General features: G+C 31.5%; 1 protein-coding gene across 3 annotated transcripts in view; it reads left to right on the top strand.

Moving 5' to 3' along the window:
* Positions 1 to 26,786, top strand: part of LOC127724228 (glutamate receptor ionotropic, kainate 2-like) — a 101,761-nt gene that overhangs the window by 22,031 nt on the left and 52,944 nt on the right. Inside the window, exon 2 of one of the 3 annotated variants that reach the window (XM_052231130.1) lies at positions 23,237 to 23,590. In XM_052231130.1, coding sequence (XP_052087090.1) covers positions 23,494 to 23,590 — 97 coding nt within the window. In that variant the 5' untranslated portion in view covers positions 23,237 to 23,493. Of the gene's footprint in view, positions 1 to 23,039; positions 23,591 to 26,786 lie in introns of those variants that run through there. The other 2 variants (XM_052231128.1, XM_052231129.1) reach the window with 2 other exon arrangements.

Raw genomic sequence — 26,786 nt, 5'->3', positions numbered from 1 at the left:
AATCTGGTATCATTTTTATGAATAATATATCATTAGTCAAGGTTTAGATAAACTTGTAATCAGTTGAAATTACGTAAACTCTACCTGGTGTTGCATTGAAAACAAGAAATTCCAAAATGTTGTAGAAGACCTAGTTAGTGTTTGAATGATAAACAAGTAAGATAGACTTTAGCAGAAATGACAAATATATGGAACATATACATTGTGAAAATGTCACAAAGCAGTTGTGAAAACCTTTGATTGTAACGATACACCCAGCGACCGTACAAATAACGCAATAACAATTTATTTTTATTAATTTTCTTGAGTAGTTTCTGAATTAAAATATTCAGTGTACCTCTGTATATGAAACTGCAGTTCTGAGAACAAGTTCTACCATACCGTATCAAATGAGTTGTATATAACCTTTCAAGAAAAGGAAGTTTACAATAGGAAATACTGAAAACAACGCGTTTATCATACTAATCTAAGAATTGAATCATTTATTTATGAGCGTCAGTTTCAACGAAGATATATACATTTAAAGATACTAAACAACCAATATTGTCCGTTCAGCAGTCTTTATATCAAATTCATAATCATATATAAGTATTCTCCTGAAAAGGGAATGAGGGAAAGGACAAAGTCATGACCAATAGAACTGAATTTGAAGATTTTGCTGGATGTTTTTTCTTATTGTTTTATGACGGTTTTGTACATAAATTCTGTTTAATATGTGCTTAGGAACAAGTAGGATGGGGTCAGCGTTTGATATTCGTTGTATTCAAGATCATAAAAAGTCTTCAGATTAATGGTAACAGTGCTTAATCTAATATTTTAACGAATAATAAACTTACAAAATTGAATCAGTTGTGGTACAAGTTTCCTTAGTATTTCTACAATATATTTAGAACGTTTATCGACATTGTCCTTCGAATGAACTTAATATAGTTATGTAGACAGAGAACTGTAGACGCAATAATGTTTCATAACATTTTCAACCTTAATCTTGATTTTAGTGTTGCAAATTTGCGTCTTCAATGCCATGTCAAATTATAAATTTACGCAAAAAAATGTAATCGACAATAGACATCAGTAAGTTTTCAAAATAGACCGGTTGTTTTGCTATTCTGAGAGTAGAGGTCACATATTTGCAGATAAATTGTTCTTTTATGTAAACGTTAGTCTATCGTTCATTTTTAGTTGATACATATCTGATTCCCATTTATCATGTCTGTTTGTTTTGCTCACACATTGTTGTCAATATAATGGATTCTATGCGACTCTCGTACACGTGAGAGGTTTAGCTAGCTATAAAACCAGGTTTAATCCACCATTTTCTACATAAGGAAATGTCTGTCAAAGTCAGGAATATGACAGTTGTTTTCCATTCGTTTGATGTGTTTTTTTGTTTTGCCATTTGATAAAGCAAGGCAACAGCAGTATACCGCTATTCGAAATTCATAAATCGATTGAGAAAAAAACAAATCCGGGTTACAAACTAAAACCGAGAGAAACACATCAAATATAAAAGGAGAACAACGACCCAACAGAAACTCAACACTAAAATGAAACACACACAGAAACGAACTATAATATAACAATGGCCATTTTCCAGACTTGGTACAGGACATCTTAAGAAAAAATAGTGGGTTGAACCTGGTTTTGTGGCTAGCCAAACCTCCTGCTTTTATGGCAATGTTAAATATAACATTAAAATGACAAGATTAAATGACAGGACTACAATACAAATAAATGGGAGAACATACAGGACAGAGACACACACAAATAATAACTATAAAAAGGTACCAGGTTTATAATTTAATACGCCAGACGCGCATTTCGTCTACATAAGACCCATCAGTGACGCTCAGATCAAAAAAGTTCGAAAGCCAAAACAAGTACAAAGTTGAAAAGCATTGAGGACCAAAAGTTCCAAAAAGTTGTGCCGAATACGGCTACGGTTATATGCCTTTCCTTTCCTTTTTGAATTTTCCTTGGAGTTCGGTATTTTTGTTATTTTACTTTTTACTACATCTGTATGATGAATATAATTCTTTCTAACGTCTCTTAATTTTGAAATTGACAATATGACAATATTGTATCGTGCAATCTTTTTAAATTCTACCCATATCATTTGCAAATGTATTTCATGTTATCTATTTTTGTTTGTAATTTGCGATTTCTGACAAAACGTCAGGGTTTGGAAGCAAATATGTTTATTTTTTCTCTTCCAATTTAATAATACAAAAGTGTGTTGCATTATTAATAAGGATTAAGCTTTTGCTGATTCCAAAAATGACAAGTCCCTCCCCTAAATAGACTATTTTCATATTACCCACTTTTGACTCCGGATTATATAATTTGTCGACTGGTTACCTTGGACATCATGGTACCAAGTCAGGTAAGAGCAAGCTAAAGAAGTAAAACCAAGCTTTCAATCGGTACAATTTTTGGGGAAAATTACCTGGTTAATATTTTTTTTTCACTACAAAATCATCGGAAAACAGTAAACTTTCCCCTCAAATTACACCGGTTATATGTCCGATTTTACTTATTTTGGTTGCTCTTACTTGACCGAGTACCATGATGTCCAAGGTAACCAGTCGACAAATTATATAATCCGGAGTCAAAAGTCGGTAATATGAAAATAGTCTATTAAATCAGTTATACTGTTAGTTTGACATTAAACATATTGATTCTTAAATTGGTACCAGTGGATTATCAGATTTATCCAATCGAGATAGCTAAATTTTCGAATTTTTAAGTCCGAGCCTCGTCGAGGACTTTAAAATTGATAATTTAACTATCGGGATTGGATAAATACGATAATCCATGAGTAACTATGTAAGAATCTGTTTCTCTAAAGATTATTAAAATAAATTTTTATTTCATAAACGACAATCCCTTTCGAGTGCCTTCCACATTAAAGAAAGTTGTCAATTTCTCAGACACCTGGGTTGCGTTCAACATCGTAGCGACTACGTAGTGCTACGTAGATTTATGACTATTGAACGAGTAGCTAGCCTAGCTGCTATCAATATCTATGTACCAGCTAGGCTAGCTACACGTTCAATAGTCATGAATCTACGTAGCCCTATGTAGCCGCTACCATATTGAACGCAACCCTGTCAGCACATTTTGATTCATCCAGTGAGCTAATAAAGGTTATAACCCTTTAACTCAGCCAATCATCTTCTGGGATCATCGGCAACCGCACGTTGATAAAAAATAATGTATATAATGGGTCAAGAAAGTGTTTTAAAAATTGCCAAAGAATTAGAGAAAAAAACATATACTCAACAATTGGTTCATAATTATAAATTAACTATTTACGAAACTTTGAATTTTCGAAATACTAAGGATTTTCACCCCAGGAATAGGTTGCCTTAGTTGTATTTGGTACTACCTTTCGAGATTTTGGGTTCTCAATGCTTTTTCAACTTCGTACTTTTTTTGGTCGTTTTAACTTTTTTTATTCGATAGGCACTAATGAGTCTCTTGTAGACGAAACGCGCGTCTGGAGTAAAAATAATTAAGGCTTGTATCTACTATGAGTTCATTGTATTGTTTTATTAATCTTTTAACCATTTTCCATATTTTAACGATGTTTCATTTTATTTTCGAACTTTCAATATGCATGCGTTTTGTGCATGGCTTCCTAAGCCCCTGATCAGAAGCTAAGATAAAGAAAATTATTGATTTGTTTAAATTTTGTCGTCCATGTTTGGTTTTAGAACTTAAAAAACTAATTGCATCGAAGGAACATCTGGATCAAACTGCCTAAGTCTAAGTCATTACAGAATTGTGAAGAATTGAAATCTCTATTCTTTTTAATTGAAATGGATCTTAAATATCTATTATAAAATAATATTCCAGTAGTTCAAGTAGCATGCAATTGCTAAAATTTGAAAAATTATTTGGCAAATTAACTTTGTGTTGAACGTCCATACACTTAGAACAAACAGTCTATAAACACCTCGCTATTTTCTTTAGCGCAGTTTTGCAATGAGCAGTTCATTAACCGATGAAAATATTTTGTCACAATATGCCTTATACTACAAACCAGATTTACTGAACAATATGTTCAGAATTTGTACACCATGTTGGTAATATATTTAATTTATGAATGCAAGTCAATGAAAATAAGTGAAAAAGACAAAATCAAACTTTAATAAGCAAGTCGATGAAATTACGACATGTTGTATAAATGAAGACAAAAATCCTTTTATTATGGATACATAATAACATGATGATAATTTAAGAATATGAATATGAAACGTAAATCGTTTAAATAATCCTTTTTAACCAACCGGATCAACCTGTTTTTCCACTTATCTTTAAAACATATAAAAATGATTTATCTCATTTTCATTATTATCTTTTTGTTATTTCCTTGGTTACAATGATTGAATTTCATGCATGGAAAAGTCGTGAATTTAAAATAAATCTTGACGAATATATGAAAGGGAGAGATTATAAAGTGGAAACTTTCGTTATTTCTTTAAATTCGTAAGTATATTTTTATGCATTTAGATAGTAAAAATATATGAATTGTTTTTAAGATGCTTGTGCAGGTATGCCCGTATTGAATCATGATACTTTACATTACACTAACGGTTGGTTAGGATAAGGATATACGGTCACCTGGATTTCCCAAGTCCAGCAATAAGACCCATTTGGAAGACCCTTCGTTTGGCTTCACGGGATGTATGAATACGCGACCACGTCGGTTTGAATAGAGACGGTAAATCCAATGGGGTGCAAAGCTTTCTGTTAGAAAAATAGCTCTTTGACCCGCTCCACTAACTATCTATTTGATCAATATATTGTCGTATTAATTATGAAAGAAAAAGGAGTAGGTGCATTAAGGCCCCGTTTAGACCCAAGAAAAATAAAAGTTTTAATAAACTATTTCAAATTTGCACAAAATGTTTGGATATGCATAAAATCAAGAAAAATAAATTAATAACTGATTTTTGTTATCTGATGACGTGACATTTTCGTTATAATATGAGCCATTTTTATGAAAAAGAAGAAAATTGCAGAATTTATGCAGTTTTCCGTAATTATTCCACAGTGGAAGCACAGTGTGGAGCCAATTATAAAAAACAACAAAATGATTTAAGATAATCTTTATTATATAACTATTGACATTATCTCACAAAATGTATAGTTGTTTCATGAGTGCGCATATACTTTCTCAATCTAAAATGTATTTAAAAGTTTATGTGAATCAAGGAAAATCAAGAAATCTTACAAAATATACAAATTTGGTCATGGTTTGTTGCTATGGTAACTCGTTAAATGTGAAATTATTTTTCCATTTTCTGAATACCTTGTACCTTAGAGTAGTTAAGCATATTATGTATGATATCTAATATTTTGGCTAAAAAAGGGCCGTATTGTCCTTTCTTCTTTGTCGATGCTGATTATTTGTTGAGCAATTTGTTATCCTATTGTCACTGCATACAGATGTATGCTTACACATGGGCTCATTTGTTCAGTGTTGTGTGTTTCTTTTCGCGCTGTGCTATGATAAGCATGATTCTAGATGTTTGAAGAGTTGAAAAATGCATGGGTTTATCTGATTCTGCATACAGTACCTAATTAAGATATGTATTTTTGAGAAATTAATTCAAATTCAAAGTAACTCATATTATACTATTTTATTTCCAGTATAAAAACTGTTTCGGCCAATATATACTCTCTCTCTCTCTCTCTCTCTCTCTCTCTCTCTCTCTCTCTCTCTCTGTGTGTATATATAGCTCACTTATTAAAAGCTATGCATAGATGTTGTTATAAGGTAAATCTTATATAGTCTATTAATTCAATGTCGAGGTAAGCTCTCTCATGATACCTTCATTCAACATCTAATCAACTTAAGAACGACACGATACTTTAAAAGACTTGATTTAACTGAAATAATGGCAGCTATTTAAGTTAATGTTGTATATTTGTTAATTGGAGTTAAAAACTTTAAATTGAAATTTACATTTCACTTTGACCTCTTTAATGTGTATTTGCTATAATCATTGTCATTCAAAGTTTTAATTTGTAAAAAGACGTTAATATCATTGCCGTATCGATAGTCTTGTTTGTGAAACGGCTTCCGTGGTATTAGGGAGGGTTTAATGTGGTATTTCATGGATAAAATAGCAATTTACAAAATTGATACCTTCAATTAAGCCATTAGTCGTGTAACTGTGTTAAATTAAGTGGCACTTATGTTTACGTTGATCTCTATGTAAATGATGGTATAATACCTTGAATAAAAAGATTCCAGCAAAGCTCTTAGATAATACTAGACAATGTTTTAGTTTCCCCAAACACATTTAAGGAATTAAAATGATATATGTTGAAGTGATCAGACGTCGTAAACTCTTTATACACAGATGTTTAAAATGAAAATATTAGAATGATCACTCTCCTTAAAACGATGCCATTGTGTAATTTGGATTTCGGTTACAGGCTTGTCCACATACATATTTACAAACATCCTGGCACTTCAAATTTTGAGGAGGTGGTATATCGGGGTTTTATCTCAAACTGTATGGGAATTTACAATTTAAACAAGTTGCTTTCTTTAAAAAAAAGAAAAGCAATACGTGAACCTAAGACCGCTGACTGCCGGGTCACCAAAAGATTGTTGCTGAATTTGTGTTTGCTTTTGAATTGACATAATTGACTGTGATTAGAAGAAGTCAGTTGAAAGTGTATATTTACATCTACTATTTGAATATACATTTTAAAGCTAGACTATTTTATTTAGTACTTGGGAATGTGCATAATTTTCCCGATGATAACCCTTTTGCAAATCCCAATTTCTACAAACCGGACGACTTATGCAAATTGCACAAACCAGTCGCAATATAAATTTATGCACTCAGTTTGCTTTATAATCTGGAATTCTGCATGCATTTATTTTATCTATCATATCTTTATATTTTGCTTCCTGCATGGACCTTCATATTCTCAACTCGTTATTGAAGCTGTCTGTACTCATGGTAGATGTTAATTGTATAGATAAATCTAAAGTCCAATTTCCATGTGCAATGAAACCTGTGGCATGCAACTGATTGGGACATCTTATAAAGAGACTTTTTTTTGTCTAATAAAACATCTCAAATTTTAAGGATTTCCTGATTTTACTTTTAATTAATCAATTCAAATATTCTATAGGGAAACTTGGTTTTGCCGAAGAATATCTTAATTCAGAAATTTTATGAATGCCTGTACATACCCTCAAAATAACCAATTTATATAAAAAGGTATGTAGATATAAAAAGATACCAGAATTAAAATGATGTTCGCCAGACGCCAGTCTACAAAAAAGCATCAGTGACACTCGAATGAAAAAAGTTAAAAGGCCAAATAAATTACAAAGTTAAGGAATCTATTCCTTGGGTAGACAATCCTTAGTTTTTTGGAAAAGGTCAAAGTTTATTATAGGACAGTGACTCAAAAAAGAAACAAAAGAGAAACAGCTAGAGGTCAGAATACCGTAAGTAATGATGACCGTGCATGAAAGTCACATGTCAATCTCTTACAGCCGTGTCCTAAATTTAGATAAGAAAAACGAAAATGCGCATTCACGAGTGAAATTAGTATTATTGGAATTTTTGAGAACGCAAACCGATAGTGTGCGTTTGAAATGTGATCTATAATGTGAATGAATTAAGACGTGTAGGATAGTTGGGCAACACAGTGAATACAATTTTCAAAACCGTACCATAGTACAAATATGTAGATGTTATCAGGTTTAACTATTAAAACAAAAAAACAAAAATAGAATTGAAATTTTATAATAAACATACGTTCCTGTTAGTAATTTTTAATATATATACATGTAGTATCAATAAACACAAACGTCAAGTATTTACGGACGGACATTTTATTTATCAAATAAATCTATTTTTAAATTCTACCATTCCACTATATAAATAGATTACTATACAAAATATAAGCAAAGACTTATAAATCCAGTACACAAGAATTAACATTATGATAGTACTTAATTAAATTTTGTTATGATTATTGTAAATTATTATTACGTTTTTTTGTGAACTGCAAGGATTTAAAATCTTTGTGAATTGAAAACACACAGGTATTTTTATTCACGACCGTTTAAAATTTAAATATTTAATTAATTTATCTTACTTTCCGTTTTATGGGTATATATTACAATACAAAAAAATAAATAGCAATTACTTATAAAACCTTACTAAAACGGTAGGAAATAATTAACGTAGAAATATAATTATTATTGTTTATCAACATTTTATTTGTATGATGCAAGGATTTATTCAGATTTAATTATTATGCATGTTTCATTTACAAATGAATATTTAAAAATACCAAAGCAGAGTATCTTGTCATATAAATACTTATTTCTTAATTGCAACTCTGAAAATATTCTGACTTCAATTTAATAGTTAGTTTCTAAAGAAACATAAATACAGTATATATTTTGTATATATTTCTTTGATTTCTATTGAATTAATTAAATTGAATACTTTTGATAATAATATTATCTTTCTGTTTTCCGATCTAATATACACATTTAAACCAGAATGTTCTCTCCTTAGTCTTTGATGAAAATACACACGTGGTTAAATCTTCAGACATAATTAGTTTACATGTTATCATGACAATGCACAATACCACGTTATAATTGACCTAGATACACACAGTGTACAGGGGTCGTTTATAAACAAATACAATTGCGTTGTCATAATACTTGTTTAGAAGCTTTCACATCAAAGCGCTTATAAACATTCACATTATTAAAAACACATATGTTTTGTGAAAAGGCAAAAAGGTTCTTATATTTAAACCATTTATTGACTGCAACCTAGCCTTATTGTTTACTTTCCAATACGTCATTTCTGGAATCATGTCTTTCACCGGAAAAATCGTCAATTTCGCACGCCTTTGCGACGTCATTTACCAGATAATAGGTGCTCATGTATCCCTGCTCTATTAAAAGTTTCCAGCACTTTCATAATCGTCATTCTGTAGGGTAGTATAGAAATAATTTATGTTCCGTAAGTACGTTATCTTGATTCCCGTACGACTTAGGGAGGGTGACCATATTATAAGATTTTAATTTCCCAAATATTTTGTGCAATATAAAATCAAACGTTTTCACTCGTTTGCTCAACATGTGCTGGAAGTGACGATGCCTACATTTTGGTCACGTGGTGATGGAAGTCACATGACAGATTCGTCTAAAAACCGTATCCCGGAACTGCAGTATTTACTTTGATGGTGTAATGTCACGTGGTAGCCTAGCCATAGAGGGACCGTATCAAAGACGTAGATAACTACCTGTATAAATGATCGCAAACTTTCGAGACGTTCCGAGAATTTTATTTCGACTTCCGGCCGAGAGATATCGAGTGGCCCATAGAAATATCTAAAACTCGCCAATATATAAGCGTGAACCCCTCAGGGGGTTCACGCAAAAACAAATCGATTTAAAATAAGATTGTTAAAGATATCACAAAGATATTTACACCCATATCTAACATGATCAGGAAATTTGCGAAAAAACGATTTTTAAAATTGACATATCTTATATGGTAAAATACAAGACTTTGTCCAAGCTTTAAATCTGTTATTTAAATAGATAAACGCAATATATATATATATCTAATTGGTCAATATTCAGCTTGGACGTAAGCATGAAATTATGTATTTCTGCAATTCCAGAACTTGAAATGGACTTAATATAATGGACTTATACATTATGAACATATGCTGACAAAATAAACAGAATGTCTAGAGTTTTAATATTTGTGTATTATATTTTTACCTTGGAAACAATCCCGTACGAAATTTGACACCATTCTCACCTTCGTGATTTTCATTATTATCATTTTGATTCGCCTTTTAAGATTTGTTCGGTTAATTGATTGTTGGTTGCTTTAAGTCCAGTGACAAATAGAGCATGCATGTTCAGAACGAGAACAAATAAACAATTAATACAATAGGTAGGTCCAGTAATAGAGGCAGTCCGGGATGAAAGTTGGAACAATTTGGACTGCCACTGGAAAAAGAGGGTATATTGGAAAGGAACAGAAATTTTGTCTTACAACAGGCCACCTTCAGACCCCTCAAAGAGTTGTTGCTAGGGTTCTTAAAGTTTAGAGACCGTGGCACTCTCTTTACATGAGGCATCGGATTAAAGTCCCCATTCTGACCGGATGTAATATCGTACGTGTACATCCAGCACAGCCAAACGGATGTCCCACTTTGTCAAGGGTTTTACTGTCGGTCGGAAGAAGACAAAAGTGGCCATAATTCTATTCCCCATTCACCCTTAAGATTTGTTCGTTATCTTCTACATGTAATTCCCCACTTGGCGTCCGTCTTCAGACTGTACGTAAACATTAAAACTTCCTTTAAACTTCTTCGGTAATTTGAGACAATGTAATAATTCATAATTAGTTTGAAAATTATTTCATCTATATCTCGGTCGCAAAAGAAAAACATCATTTTTTTTTAATATGTACTGAGTTGACATGGACTCAATTTGCCGTTTCAGAATCTAATTGGTGCATTGTAATGATGAGAAAACAAAGTATATGGGGTATGCATACATGACACAAAATCAGTACATGCACAGCAAAAACAAAAACAAAAACAAAAACCCCAAAAAAATATACACACAAAAAGAAAAGGAACAGCGATTTTATTGCTGTTCTTCATCTCAAAGTCACAGTATGGTTATCAACGTCCAAAACAAAGGAAATTAAACTAATGAAGTGACGTTAATTGAAATTACCCATAATTCTTCAGATTTAGAAACGGTGAATAACAGGGTTATTGGAAAGGATTTCAAATTAAAATTAATAAAATATAGTACAAGGTTTACTTCAATGAGACAGCAACCCATAAACTAAAAACACAAAAGACATAATAATGATACATTTTGTACATGTAATCTTTTTAGGTCAACTAAAGACGCCTGTAAATTGTTGGCGATAATGTTGAATTCTTCAAACACAAGCCTAAATTGTGTGAATGTCACCGATAAAACTAAAGGTTAATATTCATAAATCCGAATTCTAATGCAATTTGTTTAGAAAGATAGTTTTCATTGGACGTTGACAAATAATTTGAAGGGTAAGATTCCGCGTTCTAGCTACGCGTCGCTATAGGTAAACGCAATTTGCGACAGTAAAATCTACGTTTTACGAAGGCTAAGCTTACGAAGGGTTAGATTCCACGTTCTACCTACGCGTCGATCGTGCAAGACCCTCATGTGTAGTCAAGGTCGTTAAAAACCCCTTCGTCGTCGCTAGGTAAACTCAATTTGCGACAGTAAAATCTACGTTTTACGAAGGCCAAGCTTAAAATACATTATAGTTATCTGCTAAATATCCGGTAAGGTAAAATGGACTTCCAATTGCAATATCGGACGGAGAATCAATATCACATTCTGTGCTATACAATTAACGGTAGGAATGAAATGTTACTACAGAACATCAAGCATGTATTGTAACGTAACGTGTTTATATATATCTATGTTCATAAGTTTTTTTTCAGTAAATAGTTATTGAGAACATTATAACCATAGTTAATTGATCGGATAACATATTGTTACAAAGTGTGACAATCTTTGATCTTGCATAAGAGGATGGCAGCTTACAACAACACAAGTGAGATCAAACACGTTCCCTCTTTAATAGAGAGCTTTTTATTCATGGTTTAAATATTATATCATCTAGCATGTGGAATGAATTAGATATAATTTTCCGTAGTTATTGAAGTTAAGCTCGTGACATCTTATTACGTAAATCGTTTTCTTCCATAATTCACAACAAAACCGGAGATTTTAATTTAAAAACTTGTATGTACAACATTGCTTTTTGCTAGCACTATTTATGACTTTGTATATTTTTATAACATACATTGTGTACATAAAATGTTCCTCGATTGAGTTGAAGGGAATGGACTGACGCCGAGTTCGAAATGAGGCAGTGAGTACATGTAACTAACCGTTCTAGAGTTATGTCCCTTTATAACTCGGAAAATTGCCATTTGTTTTTTCGTTTCCGCACTCTTACTTAAGTTTGGCTCATGCAAATTTTATGAAATTCATACACAATGCCAAGAATCAAAGCTCGCAGACAGATTTCGAATTTGGGCAGTGAGTCACTCACCGTTCTAGACTTGTGAGGCCCCTTTTTGACTTCGAAAATTGCAAATTTTTTCTTGGAAAATTGAGTTTTTTTCTTTCCGCATTCTAACTTTAGTTTGCTTTGCCTCATTTGATGTTTATGAAACGCATACACAATGCTAAGCTTTAGAACAATAGAACCAAAAAAACTGGCAGTGACATCAAATGTTCTCAAAAAGTATTTTCACGTATTATAAGCAAGCTTTGAGCGGAGTCATTCCATGCCCTCCGACACAATCTTCTTTTATTTGCACAACATGTAGAGGAAGGATACTAGAGAGCCTTTATTTGCCTAAAAAAGCAAAACATGTATTTTATACCTGTCATTTGTAAATTGTTGGATTATTACAAAACCGTTTATGCTATTGCGACGTAAATTAAACACCAAATAATCAAACAAAGCAAAAAGTGGTCATTTCAAACCCGTCTTGCTATTAGATACATAAGTAAAACGTATCATTTCAAACACGTCTTGCTATTAGATACCAAAGAAAAACGTATCATTTCAAACACGTCTTGCTATTAGACACCAAAGCAAAACGTATCATTTCAAACACGTCTTGCTATTAGATACCAAAGAAAAACGTATCATTTCAAACACGTCTTGCTATTAAACACCAAAGCCAAACGTATCATTTCAAACACGTCTTGCTATTAGATACCAAAGAAAAACGTATCATTTCAAACACGTCTTGCTATTAGACACCAAAGCAAAACGTATCATTTCAAACACGTCTTGCTATTGGACAATTAGTAAAATAAACCATTTGCTCAGAAAATCGGTGTATAAAATCTAACATGAATAAGGCGTAGTAAAGTACAAGTTTGTCTTCATCAAAACTACATGCAACTCGGTTATAAACAAATGTTTGATTGAAATCGCATATATATTTTAATGAAATTTTATTTTTTTAGAACAATAAATGTCTTTCACGGCAGCCAATCATTTATGAAATTTAAACAGCGTTGCATTAAAATAAAAACACTTTATATTAAACTGAAAACCCCATTACATTTAAACAGCATGCTATCATTAAATTAACGACTGTATTACATAATCTGTTGTAAGAAGATACTCGCCATCTGTAATCAGGTTTATACTATTTTCCCCTCTAAAAATGAAGAGCATTAGTAAGATTTTAATGTTACAAAGTATAGTAGTTTTAAGACACTTTTCGCATGTTTTGTGTAATTTTGTCACTTTCAGTGCAAAATAATCAGATATTTTTAGCTAACGTGGCATGTAATAATTTGAAAATTAATTTATTAGTTGTTGACTTAATCGAAAATACTGGTGTCCTAATAATCCAGCAAATGATATTGTATAATATGGTGTTTATGCATGTCTCGGATGACGAGACATTGACGTGATAGAATAACATAGATCATTGTCACCGGGTCATCGCATATGTACCCCCTCCCCTTTTTTTATTTATTTTTTTTTTTATTTTAATATTTTGTTGAGTTCTGACTTGCTTACATGTAACAATAACAGTAGTTTCATATGCGGTCCTGTATTCTTATTATCACGTGGAAATAGGAATAGAGGATCAGCATGTGTAAACTACAGAAATTATGGTTATCTTTTTGCTATATAGACAAACTTTGAGTGTTGCCTTTCTTACATTCTATTATTCATATCGTTTATGTCTGTCTAAAATAGCCTAGAATAACAGCAATTTTGTTTTAACTTAGTATTCGCTAAAACTGATTTTTTTTTCAAAACCAACACTATTCCATTGATGTAAAATAACATTAGGTTTAGTCCTATATATGCATGAAAGAGGGTCTGGATGGGCGTTCCTCATTTTTTTATTCTTTAATTTTTTAGACCATTAGACCATTTTCCCTAATCTTTATTCATTTTGCCCATTATATTTAAGCACCCCATTATTCTCTATTCTTTATTCTTTGGCATATTTTTTTTCTCTTTTTTTCCTTTATCGTGCACTTTTTGCCTATTATTCTCTATTTTGTAATACCCATCCACACTCATAAAGGGGTTGTCAATGAAAATGGATCAAACGAAAATTTATCATTATCTTTAAATTCTATCTCGGATTTAACATCCTCAACTGTAGTTAAGTTACAGATACGCTTTTGGTATATACCACATTTCCTTATGTTATATGGACATGACCGTGTATTAATATACCTCCCACAGAGAAACGACAATCATCCCCATTTACTATCGGAAGGTTGCAGTCAAGGCTGCTATATTGCTATGTATTTAATCCAGCCGCTTGAAGAAAGTCTTAAGTATAGGAAAGGTTATCAGCAGTACATGTTGGTATCCAGATCTGACAACTCATGAATGATGAAATAACATTTTAAAAATCGAGTCGAAGCATAATATGGGCGGACAGTATATATACCGTGCAAAATATATAAAGGAGCTTTCAATGCGTACAGTAACATTTCAAAAAAACATCTTGCGATTGTAAGATGAGTATGATAAACCATTTGCAAAATAGATTCAAAGTAAATTAAAATCAACTTTTATTCTTCTCACGGTGATCGGAGATTTAAGTGATCCGCGTAATAAAATATGCAGTTTAGCTTCCGGTGTAAAACTAATTCATTCTCCCATGCTTCCTCAACCCGAATAATCCAGTTGTTAAATTCCGCTGACTATCGATCATCTCGAAAGGTACTTGCTCGAATCATTCTAGTTTTTGATTCCTATGTAGGTAATAGTCCACCATATTCGTAGCCTTTTGTCTGCAATTTGAATCAGATTTCCTTTGACCGATTGTGTATATAGCAAGACAAGAAAGAACAATTAAGGGTCTTTTACATTTTTCTCAGGTTTCGAAATTAAGATAAGATATGAATAAAAAGAGATGCTCTGAAAACAGTCTTTGAGCAGCAACAAGAAATATCTTCTTCATCTTTATATAAAAAACAGATATGTTTCGATATAAACGTATTTTGATTTTTGAGAATTCTCTTGGTCGCCATTTTGGAAGTATAAATGGTAAATTTTCATATTTGACTAAGGGAGCTACCATTTGATTTTTTATGGGGGGCTGGATGAAATTTGAAAAAAAGGCAGGACAGGAGTTTTGAGTAAAAAAAAAGTCAGGATGAGCAACTTGGCAAAAAAAAAGGCAGGATGACAATTTATGTAAAAAAAGTCTTGATAAACGAATAAAAAAAAAGGCAGGACCGAATAGAGTGAAAAATAAAAAGGCAGGACAGAGATTACAAATAAAAAAAGCAGGACAACATTTTTCATCCTAGCCCCCCCCCCCCCCCCCCCCCTTTCCCCCATAAAAGTCAAATGGTAGCTCCCTAACAAAATAAATTGAAATATGTGGTACAAACAGGTCTGATAAGAGATCCTTACTAGATTGTAGAGATAAATAAAAGAAGGCTTACAAAGTCTTGCATCCAAACCCTACAGAGTGAAATTTTCATATCTTCTCTCAATTATAAAATGGTTAACTAAAGCTGTAAATCTGTCACCTGATGCTGATAAAGGGTCAGATAATAATACTTAACAAACAGATGTTTAAAACAAAAAACTGAGTTTGTATTAACAGTAGAGATGATAATACACAATGTGTCCAGTTTCTGATATTACCGTTCAAGGCCAGGAACAATGAAATTAATTAAAATTTTGATTATTTTAACATTTTGATAACTACTCATGGAAATTAAATATTAAAAAGGATGAAGGAAAGTTTGTGATGTTATATTTCCCTACACATTAAAAAAAAATTGAAATTTTTATTTGTCTTCTTATAATTTTTAATTTGTATTACATGTTTACACTTGTAATTAACTAAATATTCACATTTGTATTTACTATTAATTCATTCATGCAACAATTACCACCAATTATCAAGAAAACTAAACATGTGGTATTCATCAACTAACAAACTTATAATTAAAAGCTGATTTTCCATCCAACATCATTTTGATGCAAATTCTTGGGCATAGTTGTAGGACTGTACAGAAATTAGAATTGATTAGAAAACATCTTTTTATAATGTCTAGCAGTCAGTATAACAAGTTGAATTTGATATATGAAGGCATTTGTGCGCGTAGACCTCAAACATGGCGACAAAAGGGATATAACTTTTGCTCAAATTGCGTCTACCAAAAACTTTCTCTAATAAAAGGTTCATAAAAGAACGTAAATAAAAATCATTGAATGAAAAATTTAACTCTATAAAACCGGTATAAAAGATAATAAAAACACAAGCATATACAAAACAATAATAAACATTACCGTATCAAAGCTCAAAATACTTAACTTGCTGATATACTGTAACAATCCTTCCGACTAATATCGCTGGCTGTACAAGGGAGAAGGTTTCATAAGGAACATTTTACGACACAGTCTTGTGCAAGATCCAACGTATATTTGTACTGGTAGTCTTGCAGAAAAAGATAAGAAAAGCCTCACTCTTTCGAACCAAAATCAAACGACTAGATATTAGTAATAAAATGGACGATGCAATGACTGAACAATATCGTGCAGTTAATTATAAACATTGACAATAAGTACATGTACATGTATATGTAACCAAAAAGAAAGTTATGAAAGACAATTTCTAAACTTTAATTGTGGAAAATATGTTCCGGCTAATTCATAGCCAGTAATTTAAGTACTTAACAAAACGTAATCGTTTCTGTTATTTTCTGATATCATCACTACAGAATGACGTGTTATTGCAAACAAGGTCACATTTTGTGAATTGGCAGAATATCAGATGATTCAATAACTTTTCTTTGTAGATGACAGACAGGAATCTTGTATTTTGAATAAGTCATATCCAAAACACAGAGTAAATGGCATTGAATGACTTTGGAATTCCGAAGAAAATCTTCAAATTAGCGTTGTTAAGACAAAAATAATAATAATATGTAATATAGTTAAAAGTGTGTTTATATAATTGGTACGCCCCCTGGTGAGAATGTAGATATAAACTCTGTGTCTATTAACTTAATTAGTTACAAATCTAGTCGGCACGTGGTTAATGCATTATATGAAAATATACAGATCTGTTTATGTTAAATCATGACAGCGAGCACTCAGCAACATACTGGGTTCACTTCCTTTGTTTGTAAATTAACTAAAACTAACATATATCCCTTACCCAAGAAGGGTCAACTCGATTAAGAGACGATTGAACGTCGATATCGCAGGTAAATATACAGATGTCATGAAACTCACCGGAACAAGAAAAAGCAATTGAAAGCTATCATGGTTTTAGAATAAAGCAATTTCTAAGAGAAACTCCCCGTAGTTATGTTAGATTGAAAAGATATTTAAATTTTAGCGTAGACTCCATTGGCAAAATAATTATATTTACGTTGTCGTGCTTCTGTTATGTTTTGCATGGACAGCTCTAACAGTCAATTATGTAAACGATTGCGATTTTGTGTTGACGAGTCTCACAAATGACTTAAAATATATACGAAAGTTTAACCACTCCTCAAGGAATGCTGAATGATTTAATCATCTAATTTTACATCTCAGAAATCATTCAATTTCATGTATTTCGTCTAATACTTTTTGTTCTTTCATACAAGTTTTATAGTTTTTAAACTATTGTGAGGACCGTATCTTGACCACTGGTAGTCTTATCTAGGAATCTTTGTGTCTTTCTATTAATAGCTGTCTCTTCCACGTACATGTATACCCAATATCTTTTTTTAAAATTAAATTCGGTATATTTGACAAGAGACAATTTCTAACTTTTATTTCTACGATATAAGAATATACAGACAAATCAATGGCGACAATCCTTTGTAGAAAAAATAAATTACTTAATATTTTGGGTTTTTTTACAACACATTGGCTGCTTCCTTATAGCACATATTATTTCAATTCGTCTGTTATATAATTTCTTTTCGTAGTGCAAGTTTGTTAGTTTTTCCTCAGTTTCACAGACAAATAGTTAACAAGTTACAACATGAACTGTCCTCTTACATGCAATTGTGAGTATAAAGTGCAATAGATGGCTTGTACACAGTATACTGTACAATGTCGGTAGTGGTTCTTGGCACAAGGGAAATATTTAGACAAATAATACTACGGTGACGAAATTTTCTCTGGCAATATGCTTGCATGTATGTCTGTGTTTTAATCCCCATATAATTACGTCTAAATTAGAATGGCATTCAAACATTCAGTTATTAGCAAGTATAATATTGAGTTACAAACTGTTCATATAGATACCTCAATGTATTATAAATATTCGTAAGCGTCAGGATGGAGGGTCCCTCATATTTAGGTTTAATCCACCGCGACATGAACATTGCCTCAAACTGTACATTTCGTACCCTTCAGGCTGAAGGGTACCTCATACTTGCATGTTTACTACATACATAGATTTTCCGAGTATTTTTTTTTTATTTTTTATTCAAATCACATATATAGAAATGAAAACTGACACAGAATTCTAGCCAATTGGCAATTTTCATGGCGGTACACTCAACACTAAAGGAATATTGGAAAGTCGTAAATATGGGGGGATTTGAGGGAAATGATATAGGATATTATAACAATTTAATAGATTATGTCTATATTGTTGACAAATAGGGTGAAAAGGCATTTTTATGGCGTTTTATTTGAAGTTAGGCTGCATTAAATTGAATAATACTTGGAAAATGTTGGTCTATGTTTGTATATAAGAGGGTTAAAAAAAATGATTGAAATTATCTTTGTCATCATGATCATTAAATGACGGAATCTGGGTTTCAAAACTATATGTGACTTTTCTTCAGATTTGAAATTTGCATGCGCAACAACGGGCGGTTTCCACATGTACAATAGGACCTGTTCAACTTTCCGGAACACTCGAGTCCAACTCGAATATTGGTAAGGGTTCAAATCGCACAATCTAAAGTTATCAGCAGTCCTAATGTTTTGTTATTGTTGTTTGTCTTTTCGTTGTTTTTATTTGTGGTCATACATGTTGTATGTTCTTATTCTACTTTTTCAACCTCTCTCTCTCTCTCTCTCTCTCTCTCTCTATCTCTCTATCTCTCGCTCTCTCTCTCTCTCTCTCTCTCTCTCTCTCTCTCTCTCTCTCTCTCTCTCTCTCTCAATTTTTTTCTTTAGATGACACGATGCGTGCCTCCGTATATTTTCTAGCCTTGAATTTCACAAACAGTAATTTTGTATGGAATATTGAGCACGAACAAACATGTAAGGCACGAACATTTTAACGGTCGCTGTAAGATCATTATCCATTTGCTTGTAAACACGTCGAATATTGTTTACTAAGTCCGAACTTGTATCTCATGTATTGTCTGTTCATGAACATAATATCATGTAATGACTAGTGGCACGCTGAAGGCGAGTGAAGGCATGACCATTTGTTAGAAATGGATATTTGTCTCATAGGCAAACATACCTCATCTCATTATTTTTATATAAAGTTAATGCTCGATGTTCAAAATTAAGGGGACAGAAAATGTGTGGAAATTAATCTTATTATAAGCTCATTATAAGAAATTAAAATAGTCATGCATATAATAAATATTTAACAGTCCACTGTCTTTTTCTCCGTTTTTATTTACACGTAAGTTTCGTTTTAAATTTGTTCTATAATAAATACAGTATCTTATGTTGATAAACACCTTTCATTTTATCATTATATTGACGTAGAGAAAGAAAAACAAATCTTTGCTTATATTTAATTAAATATATGTTTAACCTTATTCGTCGTTATGTTCGATGTTTTGATAACGCATGTGAACCGGGGTAGGATTACGTTTTCAATAATAATGTTTATATTCATTGTGTCCTTGTTTTACCAGCTAGAAAAATCCTCTCGGAAATTTTTCTTACACATTGGGCTACGAATTTATAATTAGACCAAACTGACCCAAAAAGTAGACAGAAATGCCACATGTAATGATTCAAATCTACGTGTATAAGTCCTTAATCTCAGGATTATCATAATTATATCAAGAATTTATATAGTACATGTATATGTATTTCGCCTTAAGAAGTAAACATAATTTTTACATTAAATACCCATAAAGCCGTATTACACGCCCACATTTTACCCATTGAATAAACTTATTGATTCAAATAAATAAAGCGTTTGTATACATACACTTTTGACTTATTCAAGTAAGACGTTTTTATTGAAAAGATGCTCTTTCTTATATCTACAGTTAAATGAGCATTTAATTATACAATGAAATTGAATGAACATCATTTTCATCCAAACATTCTGTAAACATTTAATTATCAGACATTTTTATCTCAATTCTTTATATTATAAAATAATTGAATACCCGGTGTCTGGTTTCGTAAGAATATACAATATACCGGTAAATCCCCGCGTTACATACTAAAGGTTACGGTATACATTGACAAGAAATTAATTGATCCAGGACCGTTTTTAGCAAAGTGGCGTATACAGTGTGTATTGATCAGTTGATTTTCTTATTTCTGTCGTCCTGAATATGCAAGAAATATTTGACACTGGACGTTAAGCATGTAACAATCGATCAACCTTATTTATGCATTGTTCTGTTACATCTTACATCTTTGCAATGGTAGACTAACGATTCAATATCTAATTTGTTAAATCTATATAACTGTTATTTGTTTGTTTGTTTTTTTGTCTTATATTGATATTTAAAAAGTTTATTGTGTATATAAGTACGCTTTAACGGAAACAAATGATGGACCTACAGACAGCAGACAGTTATAACATTATTATTTTTCCAAAATCGAATTTATATAATATGATAGCTGGGACTAAAATCTAGATAATAGTCCCCGATAACAGCTTCATAAAACGAGATCAACTTGAATCAGTCTCTCGGCTATACTTATACCACTCCTATCGGGTAATATCTTTTGATATTTGACCAATAACTGATGAGTTGTTATGTCATACATTTGGATTAATTGATTAATCGATTGTTGGTGTTTAATGCCACTTTCAGCACTCTGTGTTATTTTGAGGTGACCTGTTTTTATTAGAGGAAGCCGGAGAGAACCACCAGTCATACAAGAGGATGGTTTGAGATAAGCGAGTCACTAAATCTGGTTTAATCAACCTCTGCTATCGTTTGATATATGAAGTCCGAGTTTGACAGTAAACCGTCAGGATCGTTTGAAATAATCTATCGAAAAGTAACAGTTTATGGACATTTGTTCTTAGGGATAGCGCTGATTTTTATTACTAATGTCTTCCTAGTCGAATGAAACATTTTCCCCCAACACAGTCTTAACAGATTATGGTTTTCATTTGATTAATGCAATTATTGGCAATGAATACTAAAACCTTAGTCCATAGTGCTAGTAAGGGTCGTAAAAGAACGTTTAGTAGTATTGAATTACCATGGTTAGTATATGTTTTAAAACTTCAAGTACAATAGTAACTTTTCTTAAGTATATATAAATATACAAGGTAGGGAGAAAGTTTAAAACTTTTGAAAGTTTTGTTTGTATTAAACGGACTGTGTTTGATTTTAGTTAGAATCTTAATTTCCACACCTCGCTATAAATGCTCATAATATTTCTTATAGAAATCTATGTTTAAATAAGACCTCTTATGCGTTATATAAGTAACCATTTTGTCTACAATGAATTATTATAATTTTAATTGAAAGGTGGACTTGGGAAAAACTCGATGAGTAGAAAAATGGCAGCTCTATAATTATGTCATTAAATAAAGAGCTTTTACTGTCTTGTTAAGAATGTTTGAGTAGTCTCTTGGTCATTCTCTTTTAAACTAATAAAAACAAATCAAATAGATTACAGAAAACACTTTTGTTTGAGTAGCCGCCACTTTGTTTTGTCAGAAAATGTTAAAAATTACATTAATTTCATTATTTACAATGTTAACTACATAAAGTTACTATGTTTAAATAATGAGGTAAGAACTTCAAGATAGAATTAAAATTTATCATTCTTGTTATAATTATTTAAATAAACATCTCCTTTTAAATAAATTAGAAACATGTTTTTTTCACTATCATGCACTTGGTCACTGGGTGCATCTAATTTTTTATACTTAGAATAATATCATGTGACATGTTATATAATATTGGGTCATTTCCAGTCACCGCCTCCACTGGGTGCATTCACTCAAGATACGATCAAAACAGACGACAATAGAAACACGGCGGTAAAATGTGTCGTCTGATATATATTATTCTTCTACAGAATTTTTGTCATTTCAATTCTTACAAAAAAATGAAAATAACGCTACGCCTCTGGTTTAATAATGATATTCAAAAATGTTGGTGTACGCTTTCAACCATTACCATGAGCAAATTAGACCGAAAAAGGGAATTAAATAGGTGTACTGTTGTGTTTTTCAAAAATTGTCTTCAAATAGTATCTGTATTATTTTATGTATATTGTGCACCTATATAATAATAAAATTCCGTCGGATAACGGGTAATTAATGATAATGAGATTGTACGATAAAATCTCTGTATTATTGATGGCTTTACACTAGTGCAAGACGTGTTGCACTCACCTTTCAATTAAAAAAGCATATTTATTGAACATATTTCAATTCATTGACACCTAAAGTATAATTCGCTATCGCTTACACCTACGTATTCATTACAATTTCAAAATTACGTATTTTGTTTCGCAATTTTTGTAAAACATCTGATCATCAAGTAAATTGCCATAATATTTTCTTGTCGATTAATTTCCCACAAAGGACGCGGTTAAAATCAGATTAACTAAAAAATCAAAACAGAATCAAATTTACCTTTACATTTATAGGTGTAAAATACCTATGTTGGAAAAACTACAATTAAATTCAATAAAGCATGTACAAACAGCGATAAGTATTGCTCATTTCAATCTATTATATTCAATATCGTTTACTTTAATAAATCGCCTCATATTTATATTCGTCTTTCTCCACGATGTATTAATTGTTGTATTTGAATTAAGGTTATGGTTGGTTAGTTCGTATGTGATGTAAAATTAAGGGGGTAGGCGAAAAATAATTAACAGTAAGACATCTTTTTCTCACTACAGTGCCATGTGTGCCTGGATGTAATCTGATCCCCCGCCAGAACTGATTAACTACACATCGTCAAGTTTGTTTTAATCCATTGCAGATACCAGATGAGAGAGAAAAAGTTTTTACGCTAAGAGAAAACACATACTGAGAGAAGTTTCATAAAGTAAGAAGAATTTTGTGTCATTTCGGAAATCAATTTTAAGAGTCGAAGTACACAGTGTTACGGCGTGAAAAGTGTACAATAGAGCAGTTATCTTATTAAAGAGGAGTGATTAAAGATACGGTGTTGTTGATTTCACTGGAAATGTAATTAGTGTGACAGTATTTGATGGAGTAATTAGTTGTTGTGGGAAAATGGATATCAGGAATTTAATTCTGTCCTTTGTATGGATTTACTACCAATATTTCAGCATTGTTTTATCCTCAGCATTGCCGGATACCATTATCATTGGTAAGTAAAATTGTAAATTGGACTTTATTATCAGTTACTGTAGTAAAATTCTATTTATAAGATTTAATATATTGCAGTTTTATCTCTCCTTTGTTTCAGTTGGTATTCAATTACAGTAGAGGATGTATACGGGCTATTTTATTACTTCTAACTATGAACACAACTTGTAGCTGGGTTCTTAATTTATGTTTTTATCAAATTACACTTGATACTGTGCGAACGTTTTTTTGTAACCAGAGACATTGGATACATAGTTTAAATGTTTCTCAGTTTTAATTTGATAGATATTGTTACATTTTATAGATATGGTCGCGTTTTATTTTTATATACACGTTTTACTTACTAAACAAGGATAACGATCAAGTATATCCAAATTTTCCCAATTTGGTCAGTAAAAGCAGAGACATATCTCCCATAATTTTATGACGATTTTAAGTTCCATAGGAATTTTATTTATCAAAATGTGGAACTGTATACATGTATCTTTAACAACACTCCCGTGCAAAATAAACCCTTCGATTATATGATATTTTTCCAATAACTCGTCATATCAGACATTTATATTCAGAAGTAACACTTGTCCCAAATTGTCCTTGCAGTTGCACAATGGTTCAAAAGTAAATAAATGCCACACAACATGCCATTTTTATTATCATTTGATATACAACGTGGGGAAAATCAAAGACCCTTTGTCGCCCTGTGATGACCACATGATAAAGTCTGTTTGTACTTGTGTTAATTACTGTGATGTGTATAATCTAATTAGCTCTCCATCTTCTGAAGATGTCAGATTATTGAGAGATTACGCAGAAGGAGGGGGCTTCTCAAAGTATTTATCAAAACATAAAATATCTGTTTATTTTACGACAAACCTTGAAATTTTAGGATTTATGATTAACGGTTATTTGGAAATACCATGTTGTATAAAATATTTAATTTCTTTATGAAAAATAGAGAAAGAAGACCCCTACTATCATAAGAAATGTACATGAAATTGAAATGTATGACTTTTATTTTTAAATCAATTTTCGAATTTTAAACGACTGATCGTTAAGAATTTAGACCATTTAAATAAGACATTTATTTTTTACACTTTACACCCCTAAACAAAAGAGCTACATGATATTACACAATTATCTTTTTTCAAATAAGCAGTTTAATTCGCGGATAGGAAAACATGTGACGTTGCGTTACGTGATAAAACATAAAACACGAAAAAGTAAGCGTTAGAATTAAAGACATAAATTATGTTATTGTATAATAGTTTCAAAACATTATATACTAGTATTCTGAATGTAATATGAGGGTTACAATTTAATTCTATTAATTCAAATTTTTAATCTATGTAATATATGTAGGTTTCTTATTTCTCAAAACATTGTTTAATCTCATGATTAAATGGACATAAATTAGCAATGGTTCAATAATCATCGTACCCTAGTCGCAAATATTTCATATTGTCCTTCAAAAATTGTCATCGGATTCAAATATATTAGTTACATTTCTTTGTTTTGATGAATGGTTTGTTGTCCAATGGCTAATACTGTTAAATATTCAATGGTAATTATAATTTGTAGCTACATACGTGACGGAAGTGAAATATTTTGCATGCTGCAATTTTGACCCGATATTTTCAATTCTTATTTATTTATTAGGACTAGCAACCTATTTACATGTATACGAATTCATCACACTAAAAACAAATGTATTTTAATAAACGTGATATATATATATGTAACATATTTTGATGACATTGAAGATTTTGTTCTTCCAAATTTTGATGAATAACTTGACGCTGTAACTTCTTTTTGGAAAATTCATCGAACATACAATTAAAAAATAACTAAGATTCGTTGCAGTCATGGAAGTTGTGAATGTTAGTTTTAGTAACTGATCGAGCACGTGGTGCTTAACAAACAAATATACATGTACTAATTGTATCTGGGTGTACCCTAAGATTATATTCATAACCTCAGACAAGTACAAGTGCACAAGAAGACAATATACAATAATACGTAGCGAAACAGGACAGACAAAACACAAATAAATAGTGTGGTATAAACGACATTTAATATTAACTGAAGCATTTCATAATTTTCTTAACGAAATTGATAAAATGTTTTGCACTTGAAACGTTACATTAAGTAAGCAGACCAGTAAAGTTATTCATACTTAGATTATTACATAAAACTATGGTATACACTTTGATCTAAGCCATGTAAGAGCAGAAATATCAGCATTTGTACAGGTAAACAAAACATGAAACTCATCACCTACGATCGACATGAGCTACGGTAGATCATTAAGCTGTTTAAAAGCATCTTTAGTCCCATTGTTGTTCGAATCTCATCACTCCCCACGTTATGTAATAAAAATATACGGTGTCGGGACCACTGTCCAGAAATTTTAGGATGTTTTTGTTTCGAAAACAACCTCATCATTTTGCTGTTTCTTAAAGTACCAGTCGTTGACCGTATGCACCTTTTGGTCAGTTCACATGGTTCACAGATCACTATTCAAGGATAAACAATACATCATTATAGGGTTGGCACGATGAACTGTAAACCATTCCCATAAACATTGTGTAAATGACGTGTAAACATTCTCCTCCGACAGACATGACAGAAATAATTACTATCAGATACTGCAAACCTATAAAACTACTGCAACAATAAATAATTCACATTGATTGCTGCACCAGAAATATTTCTGAAAAATTGACCAGTCAAAAACAAAAACAAAACAAATGCCTTAAATAAAAACAAAACCAAAACAAATGCCTAAAATAAAAACAAAGCAAAAACAAAATGCTATGAGCTTTTTGTTGAAGTACTTGAAACATTGAACTATGGGCTATTTCCACAGGCACTTGTCTCTGAAAAAAATTCAAGGTATCAATCTTTTTTCAGAGACTAGTGCCTGTGGCTATTTCTCAATTTAAAGGTTTTATTTATCATACAACTAACGCTTTATTGTGTATATGTTTTGTTTTAGTCATACATGTGTATTGTATATGTAAGGGGAGGACTTAATGTAAGTTGTAATAACTTTTGTTCAATCCATTACTTGATAATTATAATAAAGTATTATTAGATTAAATAAAAATGAAAGTTTTCCAATGCAAAAATGCATTTTTATGTATCACCATAATAAGGCATTCCAGTAGTTCATGCATATAAGTTTATGATATCTTAAT

The sequence above is a fragment of the Mytilus californianus genome, unplaced genomic scaffold, assembly GCF_021869535.1.
Source record: "Mytilus californianus isolate M0D057914Y unplaced genomic scaffold, xbMytCali1.0.p SCAF_14, whole genome shotgun sequence".
In the NCBI taxonomy this organism is placed as follows: domain Eukaryota; kingdom Metazoa; phylum Mollusca; class Bivalvia; order Mytilida; family Mytilidae; genus Mytilus; species Mytilus californianus.
This window is presented reverse-complemented; position numbering and strand designations above follow the sequence as displayed.